We start from the raw sequence: 19,116 nt of genomic DNA, 5'->3' as shown, positions 1-19,116 counted from the left end.
TGGGTTGTATGTAGAGGGAGCACAGGCCCCTGGGTTGTATGTAGAGGGAGCACAGTCTCCTGGGTTGTATGTAGAGGGAGCACAGGCCCCTGGGTTGTATGTAGAGGGAGCACAGTCTCCTGGGTTGTATGTAGAGGGAGCGCAGGCCCCTGGGTTGTATGTAGAGGGAGCGCAGTCTCCTGGGTTGTATGTAGAGGGAGCGCAGGCCCCTGGGTTGTATATAGAGGGAGCACAGTCTCCTGGGTTGTATGTAGAGGGAGCGCAGGCCCCTGGGTTGTATGTAGAGGGAGCGCAGGCCCCTGGGTTGTATATAGAGGGAGCGCAGGCCCCTGGGTTGTATGTAGAGGGAGCGCAGTCTCCTGGGTTGTATGTAGAGGGAGCGCAGGCCCCTGGGTTGTATGTAGAGGGAGCGCAGGCCCCTGGGTTGTATATAGAGGGAGCACAGGCCCCTGGGTTGTATATAGAGGGAGCACAGTCTCCTGGGTTGTATGTAGAGGGAGCGCAGGCCCCTGGGTTGTATATAGAGGGAGCGCAGGCTCCTGGGTTGTATGTAGAGGGAGCGCAGGCCCCTGGGTTGTATGTAGAGGGAGCGCAGGCCCCTGGGTTGTATATAGAGGGAGCGCAGGCCCCTGGGTTGTATATAGAGGGAGCGCAGTCTCCTGGGTTGTATGTAGAGGGAGCGCAGGCCCCTGGGTTGTATGTAGAGGGAGCGCAGGCCCCTGGGTTGTATGTAGAGGGAGCGCAGGCTCCTGGGTTGTATGTAGAGGGAGCGCAGTCTCCTGGGTTGTATGTAGAGGGAGCGCAGGCTCCTGGGTTGTATGTAGAGGGAGCACAGGCCCCTGGGTTGTATGTAGAGGGAGCACAGGCCCCTGGGTTGTATATAGAGGGAGCACAGTCTTCTGGGTTGTATGTAGAGGGAGCGCAGGCCCCTGGGTTGTATGTAGAGGGAGCGCAGAGGCCCCTGGATTGTATGTAGAGGGAGCACAGGCCCCTGGGTTGTATGTAGAGGGAGCACAGTCTCCTGGGTACACACTGTCTGAAGCTTCAGATGAAGGAACCTCCTGAGAGATCAAAGAATCAGAAACACGGGCGAGAGATGAGTCACTTCACCTCCTGAAGCTTAACTGTGTGTAGCACAGGATTAACCCTGCCTGGACACCTCTTCAAAGGGTTGCATGGACTAATCCATGTTCCACAAACTGGGTAAACAGAGAAGCCGTGCCCCATGCTGACTGCTTTCATACTCCTGAGTGCTCTTGCTGTACCACTTTCCGCACATGGATATAGCATGTGGTAAGAGCTATAAATACACTTAATTTATCAAAGTCCTGCTTAAACAAAGCATCTGATTTACAGGACAATTCCAAGCATTTTTAAGTATCTTTAAAAATACCCTTGAAACTACACACTCACTTGTGCAGGAGTATTTGCTTCAAGTATTGGATTCATCTGCTCTGTTTATGGTATAAATCTCATACGATGTAAGACAGGCGGGCAGTATGGAAAGAACACGTGATCATGGACTTACACTGACACTGTGATCATGGATTTACACTGTCATCGTGATCATGCACTTACACTGACACTGTGATCATGGACTTACACTGCCACTGTGATCATGGACTTACACTGCCACTGTGTTCATGGACTTACACTGACATCGTGATCATGGACTTACACTGACACTGTGATCATGGACTTACACTGTCATCGTGATCATGCACTTACACTGCCACTGTGATCATGGACTTACACTGCCATCGTGATCATGGACTTACACTGCCACTGTGATCATGGACTTACACTGACACTGTGATCATGGACTTACACTGTCATCGTGATCATGGACTTATACTGCCACTGTGATCACGGACTTACACTGTCATCGTGATCATGCGCTTACACTGCCACTGTGATCATGGACTTACACTGCCACTCTGATCATGCACTTACACTGCCACTGTGATCATGCACTTACACTGCCATCGTGATCATGGACTAACACTGCCACTGTGATCATGGACTTACACTGTCATCGTGATCATGCACTTACACTGCCACTGTGATCATGGACTTACACTGTCATCGTGATCATGGACTTACACTGCCACTGTGATCATGGACTTACACTGACACTGTGATCACGCACTTACACTGCCATCGTGATCATGGACTAACACTGACACTGTGATCATGGACTCACACTGCCACTGTGATCACGCACTTACACTGCCATCCACACACCTCAGCACAGCTTCCCTCCCACCCACAAGCTCCCATCTGAATACTTTCTAAGAGTGCAGATGGCTTTTCTTCCGAGCCTCACACTGCTGAGCTTCCGCCTTCCCCCATTTTTCACAGGCTGGCTGCCCCTGTCCCTGCTCTGCCATCCCGGTGGCTGCTGGGATGTGCTCTGTGCCCCTGGAGTGGAAGGACCTCCAGCTGCCATGAGGGCGAATACTCAACCGTTTCCACAAACTGCCTGAGAGAGTTCACAGCTATGCCTGCTTCATCAGTTCTATGGAATTTCAGGATTTCTTTTCCCTCCCCTTCCTTTCTCCCACCCCCCCATCTCCCCCTGCCTTCCACTGTGTCTTTTTTATATAAAATACAAAAAGATAGCCATAAAATTATATGCTTCTCTTGGAGTCAGAATAAAAGAGCAAAATTTCTGAGAAAGAATTATTTTGGCCCTAAACTCCCCAGGTTGCTCATATATGATATGCACAAAAGTGGCATTTATCAGAGCAAAAAATGTTATTTCAGTGTATTTGATGGCAAAACGCTGACCCCAGAAGCCAAGCAAATAGCCAAGTTCTCTGTCTCTTTTATCCAGAGACTCCTGGCAGCCAATAAGAAAAGAGCCTTTTCTAGGTTAGGCTGGAAGAGAACAGAAGCCAGAGAGTCTGAGCAGCTTGGGAACTGTTAGTCACAAAGCAGGAAGATAAAAGGGCACTGCGAGCCAGGCTCCACCTGGCCTTTCTAGTAGATAGCCAGATGAGTCCCTGCAGGCTATGGACCCAGGCGAGTGTCTTGGAGGCTGGACTGGGCTCCTCTGTGGTCCGGTAGGAGCACCCAAGGCCAGCGGGTGCAGGACTCCAAGGGTAGAAGCTCAGTGTCCTCCAGGGACACCCAGCTCAGTGTCCCTTCCTCCCATCCCCTCCCCCTTCTTTTTTCTCCCCTCTCTCCTTCCCTCCCTTCTTTAAATTATCAGTGGATCAGGGTTTCTTTTTGTGGGTCCCTAGTCCCTAGGACTTGGAAGGAGGCTTGAGAACAATTGTATTGGAGTTTGGAGAAAAACAATAGGTAGACAAGCTTAAGTCTCAGCAGTGGCCAGAAGCAAGGAGGTGGGAGAGAGAGAGACAGACAGAGACAGAGAGACAGAGAGAGTGTGTGTATGTGAGAGAGACAGAAAGAGTGTGTGTGTGTGTGTGTGTGTGTGTGTGTGTGTGTGTGTGTGAGAGAGAGAGAGAGAGAGAGAGAGAGAGAGAGAGAGAGAGAGAGAGAGATTGATTGAAAGCAGTTATGAGGTACAGGGTGGGGGTGGGGCACTTCAGATAAAGAGTGAGAAGTCCCAAACTATCAAGGAAAGTGAAGTTATACCTCTCTGAGTGACAGAGAAGACCAGGCAAATTTAGCAGAGCTACACAGCAGTCGCTCTGGGTGAGCATAGGGCTAGTGTTTTGGGGGTAGGATACATGTATTATCTCACTGAAGTTAAGTATCCCTTCTGTTTCCTTAGCAGGCTTTAGCTTTCACAGCCTTCCTGAGTGGTGAGCTCTTGGTGAGGCCCAGGCACAGTAACTTTCCCCTTTTTTTGTGTCTGAAGCTGCATGAGCTCCAAGGGAGGAAGGAGATGATACAATCTTTGGAGCTGATCAGAACATCACATCCCCTTCAAGGGCACCAGGAGCTAGGAGCTTTCCCTTCCTGGGCCTCAATAACCGCCCCCCCCCCCGCCCCCAGCATCCTCGGGGAGAGGGAGTGTGCTGAGACCCCAAGGTCATTCAGGAGATGGGTTGGAACTGTGAAATATGTACAACCCAGCTCCGCCATGGCAATCCAACGCTGCTCTCCAGAAGACACTCAGGCGTCTGTAACCTCGAGTCTCCTGTGCTCATTTAGTGAAGAACACGGGGAGAAGCCAGAGCTCGCTTCTGGCATCCCTTGCCTCTGTCAAGGGACATGAAAGGGACTGCTGCTCCGAGGCCTGCAGTGAACTGCCGGGCTCTACCTCCAGCCAGTCCCGAGCTTCTATCAGGCCCTGACCATAGCTCAAGGGTAGAACTCACCCAACCTCTGATCAAAAGGCTTTGGCCTCTGCTGAGACAATCCCTCTGCAGGGGCAGCAGCCATGCTGGGCACAGCAGGGACATGGACAGGGGTCCAACAGTCACCAGCAGGAAGGAACACCCCTCGGCAATGCAGCTGCCAGGTACCAAGGCAGGGCCTCCGAGAAGAAAAGGACAGGCAGCTTTTGGATGAAAGCTAGTTTCCTGAAACAGTTTAGTCTCTTCACTGAGTTTGATATGAGTAAATCCAGCCGGGCTCTCAGAGGCAGGCATTTACTCTGGGAAATACTGACAGTTTCTTTAAAATGCAGCTTTATTTTCACCTCAGTCCCATGACACCTCAGGCAGAGGGGGCATTCAGAAGCTCTGCTTAGGCGCAGCAGCCATGGGCAGAGCCCAGCTGCCCAGGGAAGGACTAGTCAGGGATGTCCTTGAACCCCTGACTCTCCTGCCCCACTTCCCAAGGGCTGGGAACTGTAGTGTGTACCACAGATTCCTCCCTTTTAATAATGAGAAAATGTGATATAAAAGAGCTCCACACCTTGCCCGAGGTCACATAGCTAGCAAAGGTCAGATGGAGCCTGTCTCCCGACTCAGCAACACTGCAGGCACATAGAGCATGCCCTGGGACAGTGACACCGAGTGTGATGAAATACACTGCAGGCACATAGAGCATGCCCTGGGACAGTGACACCAAGTGTGATGAAATACAAGCTAAAGCAAACGGCAGGTGTGCACAGCTACGCAGCCTGTACGCCACAGCTGAGCATCCTTGGTTATTTCCAAATCATTTACCCAAACATGCTTTTAAAGATTAATTCTTACTTTGTAAATTAAAAAAGGGGAATAAAGAAGGTTCAGAACATAGTAATTTTGGGCAATTCAACAAGTATTTAAAATATCCCAATTATAATTATAAACACATTTGGACCATGACAGTATGGTAAACAACTGCTGCTTATATCCTGAATATAGGAAGTTGCAATTCCTGTTCCATTGTGAAGCTTGCGCCTCTTAGCCTGTGAGATGGAATACATGAGCAGACCTGCCCCCGCCTGCCCTTCTCCACAGGTGAGCCTCTCAGGGCCACAGTGGGTGGCTGACCTGCCCCCGCCTGCCCTTCCCCCCGGGTGAGCCTCTCAGGGCCACAGTGCATGGCTGACCTGCCCCTGCCTGCCCTTCCCCCCAGGTGAGCCTCTCAGGGCCACAGTGCATGGCTGACCTGCCCCCACCTGCCCTTCTCCACGGGTGAGCCTCTCAGAGCCACAGTGCGTGGCTGACCTGCTCCCACCTGCCCTTCCCCACAGGTGAGCCTCTCAGGGCCACAGTGCATGGCTGACCTGCTCCCACCTGCCCTTCCCCACAGGTGAGCCTCTCAGGGCCACAGTGCGTGGCTGACCTGCTCCCACCTGCCCTTCCCCACAGGTGAGCCTCTCAGGGCCACAGTGCGTGGCTGACCTGCTCCCACCTGCCCTTCCCCACGGGTGAGCCTCTCAGGGCCACAGTGCGTGGCTGACCTGCTCCCACCTGCCCTTCCCCATGGGTGAGCCTCTCAGAGCCACAGTGCGTGGCTGACCTGCTCCCACCTGCCCTTCTCCTGCTGAGGAAATGAAGGCTCCCATGGCTTACACAGGAGGTCTCTCTAGAGACCTTGGGGCTTGTTCCCTGAGTCAGGGTGATTACCTCGGCATGTACAGGACTCTCTCGGCCACCACGAAGCCCACCCTGAAGAAGAGGTTGCTGGCTGGAATGAACGGGAACACGAGGAACAGCAAGCCGGCCAACACTTCCTTATGCTCCAGCTTCTGAAATACACGGCAGGGAGGGGACACATGGGTCTCTGCTCACCTGTCTCAAGCAGCATGTCACCTCTGACCCTCAAGTCTCATCGCTGAGTGAGTGGACGCATCAGAGAACTGAACCGATGACAGGAAGACCTGGCTAGAGGCCACACGCCCACCTGTGCCCAACACACACCTGTTGGCAGAGACACTGGCATGGGCACGGTTGGTAGTGATCACTGCCCACAGCTCTGAACCTCACTGCTCAGCCTGTCCCCACCCGTCTCCCACGGCCTCAAGACTGTACAGAGGGCAGAGTAGCTGGGCAGAGCTGGGCACTGAGATTCAGTGGTACCCTCTCTTAAAGAAGAGACCCAAAGGGTCACTAGCAGGAGCCAAGCCTTGCACACAGGAAATGTTGTCTGATGGTTACACTGACGGTTGCTAGGGAGGCAGAGGTGGCTGAACTGTAAGATTCTTGGTACCTCACAAATTAAGCTACAGCAGATTTTTATTTGAACTGGTTTGGGGTTTTTTTTGAGACAAGATCTCTCCTCTCCGCTCCTGTCCCCTACCCCCCACCCCTCTCTGTGTATGTGTAGCCCTGGCTGGCTTTGACAGACAACAGGCCTCTCTTAGCTTTCCCTAGCACTGGGATCATAGCTGCGGGTTACCATGAGTAAATGCAAATTAAAAAAAAAAAGTATGAACACTCACTAAATTGGTAAAGGACCTTTTCATAATATTTGTAAAGATGTTTCTTAATCTTTATGTAATTTAAATTTGTAAGTTAACTTTTAATGGTTCTATTAACTTAAAAAAAAAAAAACAACCAAACAAAACCAACCCTCCTCAGAGCTCAGGGATCCCCATAGAAGGGGAAGCAGAAACAATGGAAGGGCCAGGGTGCATGAGGGACACCAGGAAGACAAGGCCTTCTAAGTCAGCATGAGCAAAGCTCCTATGAACTCAGAGATGCAGGCAGCACGCCCAGGCCCTGCAGGTGTCTGTGCCAGGTCCACTGTGTCTTTATATGTGTGGACACGTGGGTCTCTGATTCTGTGCCTTCTCTTAGGCTCTTTTCCTGCTGTTGGTCTGTCTTGTCTGACTTTAATATGACTATATTTTGTTGTATTTTTAGAAATGAGTGAGTGTAAGCCTAGCTACTAGGGTAAATGGTTAACAACGGAGCTGTACCTGCAATTTTCTGCAGTGGAATGACAGAGTACATCAACCGCTCGAGGGCAGAGCTCAAGCTCAGGAGAATTATCCAGCAAATATCGGACAGCCTGATTTTTTTTGTGTGTGCTCTTATTTGGTTACAGTTTGGTGGTTTGGTTTGGTTTCTTTTTGCATGATGTTGTATTTTGTTTTCTAGGTCTTGGAAGTTTTGTTGCTGTATTATGTTTTTGGAGAGGGGGGAATATGATCAAAATATAGACTTAAATTTAAAAATAATTTTAAAAAATAAGAAAAAAGGACTGCAGATGGAACTTTATTTCCATGTGTTACATCCAACAGATGTGCCTGAAGGATTTCAGTTAAAATATAGCTGAGGATATTGGACGTTCCTGCACTTAGTGGTGTACCTGTAATTCCAGTCCTCAGAAGGCACAGGTAGGAGGAGGCTGCCAGCCCTGGGCTAGCCTGGGCCACAGAGTGAGACTCCGGTTCAAAAACCAACAAAAAGCTTCTGGCCATGGTGGTGTTTGCCTTTAATCCCAGCACTCGGGAGGCAGAGGCAGACGGGTCGCTGTGAGTTCAAGGCCAGCCTCGTCTATAAAGTGAGGAGTCCAGGACAGTTGAGGCTACACAGAGAAACCCTGTCTCAAAAATCCAAAAACAACAAAAAACAATGAAACCTCAAAAAGAAAATCAAAGAAAAAGCTTAAAGGAAACTAAGTCTACCAGCCCGAGCTCCTGTGACCACCCCTCACCCAGAGTCCTGTAAGAAACCTTAAGGAAATAATTTTTTTTAATGCATGAAAAAAGAAGAGTGCAAGGTGGGAAGAGGAGCAGAGACAGAGGGGAGCGGGGAAAGGATAATGGGGGAGAGGAGGAATGGTTAAAAACACAGGATAATGTATGAGCTGCTGTGAGGAACCCATTGTTATGTATAATTAACACATGCCAACAAAAACAAAGGAAACCACACAGACCTTTCTGTATCTGTGCTGCACCTTTAATGATTCCCATAAACATTTAAAGTAGTATATTGCTTTTAATAACTAGAAAAGAGCAAGACAATATCACAAGCATAAATAACATTCCCTACCAGAAACCACAACATGCTAAGAATGTAAAATAAAAGAGTTGTCATCAGGACTTTATAAGAAAAATCTTTCTCTTCTTCACTGCTACACCCAGAGCAACAAAACCTCCTGGAGAGAGTCTACATAATTTGAATAGTTTCCCTCAAATATTCCTTACTGTTAGTAACCCTGAGTAATGACCTGAAGGAATCAAACTCCATAGAAGAAATGGGATAAAGGTCATTTTTGTAGCTTTCAAATCAGGTGGATGCGCAGGAGTGTTACGCATGTATATATTATATACACATCCATACATACGTATAGATTTCTAGGCTCTCAAAAACTGACAAATAAAAATGAAAAAGAGAAGAAAAAAATGAGAAGCCAGCCAACTGCGCTGTGAGCACAAGCTGTCTGTCCCAGGCTCCTTTCTGCTGCTGTGATAAAGCACTGTCCAAAAGCAACTTAGAGGAAGAAAGGGTTTGCTGTGTTTACACTTGGGAAGGCGACAAGAATTTGAGGGCAGGCCCGCCTGCTGCCCTACACACTGCTTCTAACCAAGGAACTCAGGTCACAGGCAAGGAAGTGAGACAGAGCCCTGGGGTGGCCTCTGGTTGGAAGGCAGGCTTACGCTCTGTTAGCTTTCTCATGCCTGCCGAGGGAATGGGGCCACCTGCAGTGAGCTTGGTCTCCCTATCAACTAATAATCAATACAACCCCCCACAGACGTGCCCACAGGCCAATCTGACCTACAACATCCCTTAACTCGGCTTCTCTTCCAAGACAATTGTGTGGAGCTGACAGTTGAGCAGGATGCTGTCCTTACAGCTCAGGCCTCAGTCCGAGGTCACTCAGGGCATTGCAGTTCAAGACCCTGCAGTACATAACAAATGACAAACACCTTTCCAGAATCCTGTGCTGCAGTCTCCCACTAGCAAACACTGAGAGAAACCCCAGAGTGAGTGTCTTTTCTCATTAGCCCTGAATCTATACTATCTTGAAATAATCTTTTTGTTCACTTTTGGATTGTAGAGATGATTTTCACTCACAGCTCTTCAAAGCTAACATCCATAAGAAATCCATCTGATTCTTCACTTGATCTAGCTCTGTGGTTCATTTAAAATACCACAAAAGCTACCGTGGTTAGCAATGCTACTGATGACGGCTGAGACCGACCTCACCCTCAGCAAAGCGCATCCCAGACTACAGCAGATGCTGCAGAGGGAGCTGAGGTGAGCAGACACAGCTGTGTGAGGCAGAGACGCCTTCTGCTCTGCACTGAGGACCTTGAGTCCAGGCCCTGTGATGACACTGTCTGTCACGCACTGGGTGGCTGTCTGCATTCTCAGCTCTCAGCCTTTCAAGACGCTGCCTCTCTCTGGCATTGTCTGGCTCACCTATCTGCGGCATAGTTCCTGCCTGGAATCTCCGCGTTAGGCTCAGGGCAGCAGAGGGAGACGACGGGACAGAAGATCAGAAGTCTGGCAGCAGCGAGGGGGGGGGGGCTGGTCCAGCACACCCACACTGTGCCTGTCTCCATCTAGGGTTGATCACTGCTGTCCTGACAGGCTTCAGCCCTTTGGTAAATCTCTTACTGTTAAGAACAATGAAAATATAAAATGTACAGTGTTGTATAAAACCAGCAACCTTAGTTGGTAAAGTGTAAATGTCTGAATTGGATCCCTAATACCCACATAAAAAGCCAGACGTGGCAGCCTGTCCTGAAATCTCAATGCAGGGGATATGGAAGTGGGTAGACCCCTGGGGTTCACCACACAGCACAGCCTGCTAGGAGACGTGCATGCTCCAGGCTGCAGCTTGGACCACCGTCTCTTCTCCCAGCCAGATGTTGGTGCGGCTGCCCTGCAGTGTGCCTGGCAGGCTGGGGGTGTACTTTCCCAACCTTTGCTGAGTGTTGATGTTTCTTTGTAAATGCTCACAGAGTAAGAATTTAAAGGGGGAAGTGAGTGCAGAGACTAGACCCCCTTCGAGACAGAAGGAGAATGCACAACTCCATGCCTTCTCTCAGGCAATTTAAACACAGCTTTCCCAGCCCAGACTCTTGGCCAAAAGGCACCGCCAGACTCTCTAATGAATAGAGCCGGAGGCAGGTTGAATCACAGCATTCAAAACCCACATTTTGGATTTCTGGTCTTTGATTTTGAACCTTGTTTTTTTTTTCCCCCTAACAAAGCTTTGTGTTTGATTTTTATTTAATTAACAGTCTGAACTTTCTTGCCAACACTGGTTCCCAAGATTTCTATTTCTTATCTCATCCAAGAGCACAATTATACAATTACACTGCAGGGTTAAATGAGTTGGAATGCCACAGTACTCACACTGTCTCACTGTGAACATAGTCTAATTTATAACTTTACTAGGAAATGTAAAGTCAGGCTTTTGCTTAAATGCTTTGTTACATATATTTTTTAAATTAAGACAGATATCTTCAAAGGTGAGTTACAGGATAATAAGTACAAAAACATACATTTACTTTAAGCTAAGTAAACACTCAGGAGGAGTTAAGAGAAGTCAGAAAAGTAGAAAACACTGCTAAATAAACCTTCATCTAATTAGAATGAAAATATTTCAGTAATTTAGGGAGATGTAGGGGAAGGTCTGAGATGACTTGTCTCTATTGCCAGCTTTGGTTTTGAATAAACATGAAAACAAGCTATAGAAAGCTATATATTTTGTTTTAAAAAAGGGTAGACTAGAGACAGAAGGAAGTGGCAAGATGAGCTTTCTTCTGTGTCTACTCAGATTATAAGTCACTCTGTGAGGTGCAGACCAAATCTTGCCTCGGGCGATCAGCAGCCACCTGCTAGGCTGCAGTAGCAGAGGACAGACAAAGGTTGCCATTTAATTTCAGGCTGTGGCCTTTGGCCCTTACCTGTCAATTCAATCAGTAGGAAATGAAGGTTTCAAATTAGGGGCTAAAAGCCAGACATGGTGGTGCACACTTGGCATCCCAGGACTTAGGAAGTTTCAACAGTAGGGTTGAGAACTCAAGCCCAACCTGGGCTACACAGTAAAATCCACCCCTAGCCTCTCTCCCTCCTTCTCCCTGTGGCATGTGCTGACCACTGAGGGCCCATGCAGAGGGCAGAGGTCCACAATGGCTGTCTTTCTCTACAGTTCACCTTATTTTTGAGATTGTCTTTCAGGAAACTCAAAGTTCAATGCTTGGGTTGCCCTCGCTGGCCAGTGAGCCCACAGGCTCCACCTGGCTCTGCCTCCCAGCACTGGGGCTACCAGCACAGGCCACCATGCTAGCCTTTTATGTGGCTTCTGGGACTAGTCAGAATCCTCTATGAAGTAAGTGCTTTTACCCATCCAGCCTCAACACAGAACAAAACAGCTGAGGTCTGACTAACTATAAAGCCTGTCTGCCTGCTACAGCCAACATCAAGTGTGGAAAGAGGTGTCAGGGCAGGGACACCACCAGCAGGCTAGAGGCCTGAGTGGAGGAAGCCAGGTGAGGTGCTGCATGGTCTAGAAAAATCTCACCCTTTAGGGCATCGCACAGATAAACACAACCCTACAATCTACACAGCACGTGTTCCCTGTCACATGATCTGCTAGTTTGAGGTGGTCCATCCCTCTCCTGAAGCCCAGCCACTGAGAAGGAACACAAGTCACACAAGCAGCTGCTTAAGACAAACATGCCGGGGCCAGTGAGGTGCCTGAGCCCCACCACCTGAGTTTGAGAGCTGGGATCCACACGGTAGAGAGAGAGAAAAACACACACATACTCTCTCTCTCTCTCTCTCTCTCTCTCTCTCTCTCTCTCAACTTATCTCTTCAATATTCATCAAATTACAAAGTGCTGCGCATGGCTACTGTGATTCATACTTAGGGTTGACTCAGGCAGAAGGGAGTGAGGAGGGGCGGGGCAGCGGCTTCAGGCACACTCACAGGTGCCTGTAAGAACCTAGAGAGCAAGCGTGCACAGATCAACCTTGTCTTGTCTGTGACAGGGACAGAAAGAGAGAGGCTGTGGCTCAGAAGCCATCAGACTAGTTATAGCCATGACACAGGAATGCTACTGTGTTAGTTAGACATCTGCTGCTGTGACAAAATGCCCGAGAAAATCCACTGAGAAGATAAAAGGTTTGTTACCCGCAGTCCACTAGGTTGCTGTTTGATTCTAGGGAAGGCAGCCATCACGGCAAGGACTAAGCCCAAGTCTGGCAGGCACACTCCAGCGACCTATACTACCCATGTGCACTTCAGCTGGGACCACGCCTTTAACACATTCCATATGCAAACTCCAGTAACCACAGAATCCAAGGCCAACACACTTAACTGCACAAGAGCACCTCAGGAAGGGAGGGAAGGGGCACAGTTAATCCATCTTTCCTCTCAGTGAGGATCAAGGGTGGATTAAAACTCAGCAGAGTGGTGACTGCTTTGCTCTGCTCTGCGGGGCCTGAGGAAGCAGGCAGAGCATGACATGTTTTTCTCAGTCCCTTGTCCTATAGACGCGGGAGGCTGGCACGATGTTTCCCTGCTGACCAAGCACATGCAGGGACCAGGCCCCGCCCCGCCCCGCCCTTGCCCTCCAATGTAGGAAAGAGACAAGAAGCTCCCTTGTCCCACATGGAGATGTCTCAGAAGATGGTCACTGTTCTGCACGCTGGGTTAATAAGGAGAAGAGACCTGAGGAGCACTGGGCTCTGCTCTAGTGAAGACCTAGCTAGCTGATTGGAGCATCTGGAGCATCTCTTAACAACAGCTCATCTGCTTTAGCAAAGAAACTGTGGAGCTGGGTCTGGCTTACCTCAGGCCCCTCTGTGCATGGGTGACAAGACTGGGAATCCTCTTTCCTGAGCACTAGAGAAAAGGACACTGCGATTCAGGCATGGGGCTCTAGTTCTAGAGGGTTCTTTTAAGGTAGTTTGGTTTCTGTTCCTAGGTAGTGTCTTTACAGAGAATCAAAATGTCTTCTCTACAAAAATGTGTTGCATCCAGATGTGGTGGTGCATGCCTGAAACCCCAGCACTCAGGGAGGCAGTCAGGAGGATCTCTGTGAGTTTGAGGCCAGCCTGGTCTACAAGGCTCGCTTTATCCAGGCCAGCCAGGGCTACACATAGAAACCTCATCTTAAAAAATAACAAAGCAAACAAAATGTGTTCCAATTCAGGGGAACACATCCTATTTTCTGGCTTCCGAGGTTTGTGATGATAAAAGCCTGGTGGATAATTTTGTTTTCACAGTGGCAGTTAATGGGCTCTTTTCACAATTACTGGCCTGGCATTCTTTCCTCACCTTTCACTGTGGGTTCAGACACCTTACCTACCACAGCTCAAATTTGCTGGACTAATGACATGGGTAAGGGATGGAAAACAAGGCTTTATGATTTCAAATATAATTTAAAACCTGTGATTTTCCAAGTTCAGACATGCACATACCAACTTTCTAGTCTGAAAGCAAGGAAGAAGCAGCCATCAAAGGGCCCGTTTCTGCCAAACAGAACAGTCTGAATCTCTAATGCAGACATATAGTGTGAGGCAGCGTGAGAGGCAGGGTCTGATGTCAGAGAACAAAACTGTCACCATGGTCCCGACATGGGAGTTCTGTTTTCTTGGGTAATGCTTATAAAGTACTAACAGAAACATTCTAGATAGAAAAATAAAGGGTAACGTGTTTCCTTAGCAAGTGATGTTCAAGTGAAGACGCTGGCATGATGAAAGTCCAAATCTATGCAAACCCAAGCTCACTCTCCAGCCACTCAAACCCAATTAAGCTGTGGTGCCTGAAGCACTTTTCAGGGCAGTCTCAAGGAAGGCAACATGTGCTTGTCCCAATTAATTAATTTCAGTACCAAATGCCAGTCAAGGTTACAAGCCCGTAGTCAGTTTGTCCATTTGAATTTGCTGGGTACTCTTGTAGACACTAGTGGCCTCTGGCCCTCAGAGCCACATGGGATGCAGACACAAAAGCACCTTTGCCAAGATTCTGCGCAGGTACCATGCTGGCCACACGAAGCCCCAGGGACTCCGTCCTCTGCCCTCCAGCTCTCCTACAAGAATCTTCCATGGTCAAGGCCTGGTGAGTCCCGTGTAATGCTAGAGTGTGTGGGGCCAAAATCAGAATGACCCTAGCTCCAGTATAGCCTGGCTACATGAAACCATGTCTCTAAAATAAGAAAAGAACGCTCCAGGAAAGGTGCCCTCTGTTGTGAGCGAAGGGCAGGGCACTGAGACCCTGTCAGACCTCCGCTCCTAGAACAGCAGTGAAGCAGGGGGAAGTTTTACTTGCTCTAGGTGTGGTGTCACTTTGGAAACAGCCGTTCACAAAGGGTGGAGCTGATACTACAGGTGACACTGTCTCCTTGGGCTGATAGTAGCAGCCTGGGCACATCCTGACTCCACAATCACAGGTCCACTATGACCAACACACACACACACACTCAGGGGGCGGGGCATGACAGTCTCTAGGAAATGAAAAACCAAACTCTGAATTGGGAACAGGCTGGAACACAAGGCAGAAATGAGGCCAGGACAATCACCTGGTGACAAAGGGTCATGCCTCGGAACAGGTAATGACACAGAGGACGGGAAACATGCTCATGAGTTAAGTAGATTTGCTGCAGTTGGGGGAAGATGAGGTAGAGAAGAGACACAGCAGGGAAAAGTCTAGAATCTTGGCTTAGGCTATAGTAGGATGCTATGGCAAGGCTGTTGAGCCAGTCCGTTGTGCCGTTAATCAGGGACACTGGGCTTGGCACAGTCAGCACTTTCTCCCACTAGCTTCTGTTGGAGAGACCCTGGAACCTGATTTCATTTATCCTTTGCACACTGAAGTGAGAGGAAAGTTCTACGGAGCTTACCCTGTGTAAGAACAGAGACAGCAACACTGAGGTTCCTATTACAAACTGGCTTTGCCATGCCCTCTGCCCTTTAGCCAACGTACACAGAGATCTGCATGTTCTCTGTTTAACTAGGGGGAGCTGTCTCAATGAGCCACATTCTAAGGAGCCTCCTATTTCCCAACTTGATAAGCAACTCGGCATTTTATTCTCAGCGCCTTGTTTCTGCTACATTCATCTCTGAAATGCACAATTACATATTTCATGGCTGAGAACAAGATGAAAAGTATGCTCTGCTAAATAAAACATCACGTCCTGATAGAAGCAGAAAGGACTGAGTGGCTTGAGGAGGTATAAAAATATCTTTGACCTTTTGGGCGGTTGAGATGGCTCAATGGTTAAGAGAGCCACCTGCTCTTCCAAAGGTCCTGAGTTCAGATCCCAGCAACCATATGGCAGCTCACAACCATCTGTAATGTCATCTGATGCCCTCTTCTGGCCTACAGTTGTACATGCAGGTAGAACACTGGTATACATAATAATAAATCAATAAATCTTTTTTTAAAAAGATATATCTTTGGCCTTTTAAGTTTAAAATTATCAGAAGTATCATCCAGCTACATGGTAACAGGTTAGCTCCACAGAATGGTGATTGATTAAATAAGAGAAATAACAACTGTGGAAAAGATGATGGAGCTAGGGAGGCTGTGTAGCCCAGAGCGCTCTCTGCGTATGCACGAGGGGCTGAGTGTGATCTCCAGCTCCCACATCTAAAGCTGGCACAGCACCGACTGCTTGTTACCCAAGGCTGGGGGGGTAGCGACAGAAGGGGTTTGGGGCTCACAGGCTAGTCAGGTGACCTAGCCAGTGCGTTCCCGGCTCAGGGACAGATCCACCTCAGTGATATGACGATGACGACGACGATGATGATGATGAGGATGACGATGACGACGACGATGATGATGTAAGGGTGACTGAGGACGATACTCAGCATCAACCTGTCTTCTGTGTGTGCACACACGTGCACATATGTACATACACGCACACACACAAGTGAAGAGTGTCTTTCAAAATCAAAGCATCCACTGTGGACACTAAAGTCACTGACAATCACACAGCATGCCAATCAAGAAAAAGAAATAAAGCTGTCAGTGACACATGAAAACTGCTGTCAGTAACACACACTCCAATTATGCTATTAAGACACTCAGTGAGTCTTCCAACCGAGGCATAAACATCAGAGTGGTAGTAGGTTGTTTGCTTACTAAGTAGTGTGAGTTGTGCCAATGTGAATGCTCTGTGAGGGCAAAGACTGAAGAAAAGTATTTAATGATGTGGAAAAGCTCCCGTGGGCCCAGATCAGAAGCAGATCAGAGAGCTCCAGAACAAACAGAGCACATCACCCGGGACACCTGGACACATGATGTGTGGGTTCCGACTGAGAGAAGGAGAGAGAGGCACAGCCATCACACACAAGCAGGAGAGCCATGGGAAGGCTTGGCTACTGCCATCTGGTTTTCAGATAGCCACTGGGAAAAAGGTGCCTGTTTAATGTTTTCTGCTCCACTGCTCACCACAGAGGAAGAGAAGCGACTCAGCAGCAACAAAGGAAAATGAAGACCAGGGATGAAGAGCTGTGCACAGGAGGCCCCTCTCACAGACCGCTGCCCTTCCATGGCATCTGAGCACACAGACTCTGCACAGCACTGTGGTGTGTTTGTTACCTCATTTTAATGGGGAGTGTCACAAGCATGTTCAAGTGTTTGTACCCAGGAGGCAGCATTATTCTGGGAGGCTGAGGCTGTTAGGAGGCAGAGACCCAGGGAAGGAAGTGGTTTGCTGAGTGGAGGCCTTGGCTAATGTTCCTGCCCCATTTCTGCTTCCTGACCTGTCCAGATATGAACAGGTAGCCTTACCCTCTTGCCACCACAGCTGGGCCAGAACGGACTGTATATCCAGACTACGGATCCAAAGAAACTTTTCCTCAAAACCAGAAAGCAGCTGCAAACACTGGATCCTTCAGGAATTCAAAGCTGTTTCCTGTCACTGGGGACGAAGGCAGCTGGGAGCGTAAGGGTGAGGGTTGACGTTCATAAGGAACACACACAGGTGACCAGCAGCAGAGCTCATCACAGCCCTAGCCTCCCTCCTCCCAGGACGTGGGGAGCCCTCTTCTGACACCCCAGCACAGAGGAGCCAGGCTTCCACTTCAGCTGTGTGCCCATGAGCTTAAAGTGAGATTATCTTATAAAATTAGAGTCACAGCCAGGCACAGTGGTGCCCACCTGCAATGCCAGCACTCCAGGAGGCAGAGGCAGGCTGATCTCTGTGAGTTCAAGGCCACCCTGATTTACAAAGTGAGTCTAGGACAGCCAAGGCTACACAGAGAAACCCTGTCATGAATAAAATAAAACACAACTAGAACCACCGAAGAGAAGCCCCCTCTTGCTCACATATAACAGCACAGCGACATGAAACACAGGAAGGAGAGCAGCCAAGGGCCTGTGAGGAAGCTGCACTGCACCAGGGCAAAGGGGAAGTTTGCTTTCAAACTCACCTCAGAATAAAGTTAGAAATGAAAGCCTGGTTCTGCAGTGCTGGTCAAGGGCAAGCACGGAAGACAGTGGGAGCCGGCACAGACAGGAGGCTGGAAAGCTGCCCTGGCTGAGCCCACTGTGGAGCTGACCTCATACATGGGACCGTGGCAGCACAGTCTGGAGCCTCAACTCCTGAGGGGCCCAAAACCCATCACCCAGAAGGGTAGTCACGGACTAGAAAGGTTGGGTCCCTGTTGTCCCACGAGGAGAGTCCGCATGACTTGAGGAGATGTGAACGGGAAGGTTCTGTGTGCAAAGTCTGGGAACTGAAAGGGGAAGAGTCAGGAGGGGGAAGGACACGGACCGCCCTCTGTTAGACGCCATCTGCAGCCTCCACGCTCCTTTCTATTTTCCTATCTGCCGTATTAAAACATGATGCTTCTTCCCCCGGGTTTCGTAAGGGACTCTCTGGAACCCAGTGGTCCATGTGCCACAAGAATGAAAGCCTATTATTTGAGTGAGCGAAATGCAAAATAATTTCTAGCAATCTGAAATGGAGTCTAGTTCAACTGCGTGGGCCTCTGGTAGAGCAATTGCGTACCACAGGGTTGGCTGATTCATGTCTCAAAGATAAAACTGTGACAGATCGCAGAGGCAGCAAAACCTCAAATATCTTGTTCCTTGAAACAGGAAAAAGCAATAGCAAGGTGTTCCTTCTTCGGTCTGCCTGTCTGTGGGGTGGGTCTTACTCAGAGGTGCTTTGTGGGAAGCTCTGTGCGCCAGGTGTCTCTCTGAGGAGCAGAGAGATGAGGACCGTGATGTGGGCAGGAAGCAAAGCAAGGTTAGGGGCCAACACGAAAGGAAGCCCAGGAAAGACTGAAGCCACCTCTTCAGGTGAGGAGGTCAGTGGCTTCCTTCCCATGGTAGGCCTCCAGAAAGCCCACACTGTAGTCACCCCACTGCTGCAGTGCTGCAGGTCACAGTGTCACCTCCCTATGGACCTGGGGACTCGGTTTGTTTTCCAGATCTCAGAACTTCAGCCCCTGATTTGCTCTGATCTAGAGGAGACCATCAGGAGACTGAGATAGACACTTAGAGGAGACCATCAGGAGACTGAGATAGACACTTAGAGGAGACCATCAGGAGACTGAGATAGACACATAGAAAGGCACAAACCTATGGCCTCTGGCCAAACAAGAAAACTTAAAACCTTCAGTGGCCCATGCTCAGAGCAGGGCCCCAAAAGTAGGACTTCTACTGACAGATCCTTGTCACTGTGAGGCCATCAGCAAAGCCGGTGCCACTGTTCTCCCTCTTTCTCTTCTTCTTCCTCCATTTCCTTTTCCCCAGTTTTTCCTTCATAGGAATGCTATTTTCAAGGCCTGTGAGAATGCCATAAGGACCCAATATCGAATGAGTTACCCCTGAAAACCATCGGGC

General features: G+C 49.1%; 1 protein-coding gene across 2 annotated transcripts in view; it reads right to left on the bottom strand.

The window, feature by feature from the left end:
* The window catches only part of TMTC1 (transmembrane O-mannosyltransferase targeting cadherins 1), a 188,317-nt gene that overhangs the window by 62,632 nt on the left and 106,569 nt on the right, over positions 1-19,116 (bottom strand). The window contains exon 9 of one of the 2 annotated variants that reach the window (XM_084764863.1): positions 5,976-6,094. In XM_084764863.1, the coding sequence (XP_084620989.1) occupies positions 5,976-6,094 (119 nt within the window). Of the gene's footprint in view, positions 1-5,975; positions 6,098-19,116 lie in introns of both variants that reach the window. The other variant, XM_084764862.1, reaches the window with a different exon arrangement.

The sequence above is a fragment of the Acomys minous genome, assembly GCF_964271855.1.
Source record: "Acomys minous genome assembly, chromosome: 17".
NCBI lineage: Eukaryota > Metazoa > Chordata > Mammalia > Rodentia > Muridae > Acomys > Acomys minous.
The sequence above is the reverse complement of the archived record's forward strand: the minus strand, read 5'-3'. Positions and strand labels throughout refer to the sequence as shown.